This window comes from Lipotes vexillifer, unplaced genomic scaffold, assembly GCF_000442215.2.
Source record: "Lipotes vexillifer unplaced genomic scaffold, Lipotes_vexillifer_v1.1 scaffold325, whole genome shotgun sequence".
NCBI lineage: Eukaryota > Metazoa > Chordata > Mammalia > Artiodactyla > Lipotidae > Lipotes > Lipotes vexillifer.
In genome coordinates, this window is record NW_006799313.1 from 1676562 (window position 1) to 1676961 (window position 400).

Genomic DNA, 400 nt, shown 5'->3' on the forward strand with positions numbered 1-400 from the left:
GAGGGACATCACAGAATTGATCAGTTTGGAGGGAGGGGCAGGGAATTCCTGCCATCAAACATTGCCAGCTCTTGGTCCTGGGCATCAAGGAGGGAAGGGGCTCAAAGAATGGGAGAGTGGAGACTGGTCCTCCAGGGGCTGCTACCTGCGCCATCCCCACAGAGCACTGCACTGCTCCAGGGGCCAGCGTTGTACACAGACGCCAATGTGAATGGGCAATGCTATGGTCCTGATTCTCTCTAAGATGATTCTATTATCAACAACAGCATCTACCTGACTCAAACGAGCAGGGGCTCAGTTAAGACAGGCCCTGAGGTGGAGTGCCAGAGCTTCCCCAGGTATTAATGTTAGATGGAGCAAACTGTCAACAAACACTTACACACAGTACTGCTCAGGAATG

The 400-nt window shown here is 52.2% G+C and overlaps 1 protein-coding gene across 1 annotated transcript in view; it reads right to left on the bottom strand.

Annotated features, from left to right (window-relative positions):
- MYOF (myoferlin) overlaps positions 1-400 on the bottom strand; it is a 160916-nt gene that overhangs the window by 19158 nt on the left and 141358 nt on the right. Inside the window, 1 exon segment of the mRNA XM_007471569.1 lies at positions 380-399. Within this exon segment, the coding sequence (XP_007471631.1) occupies positions 380-399 (20 nt within the window).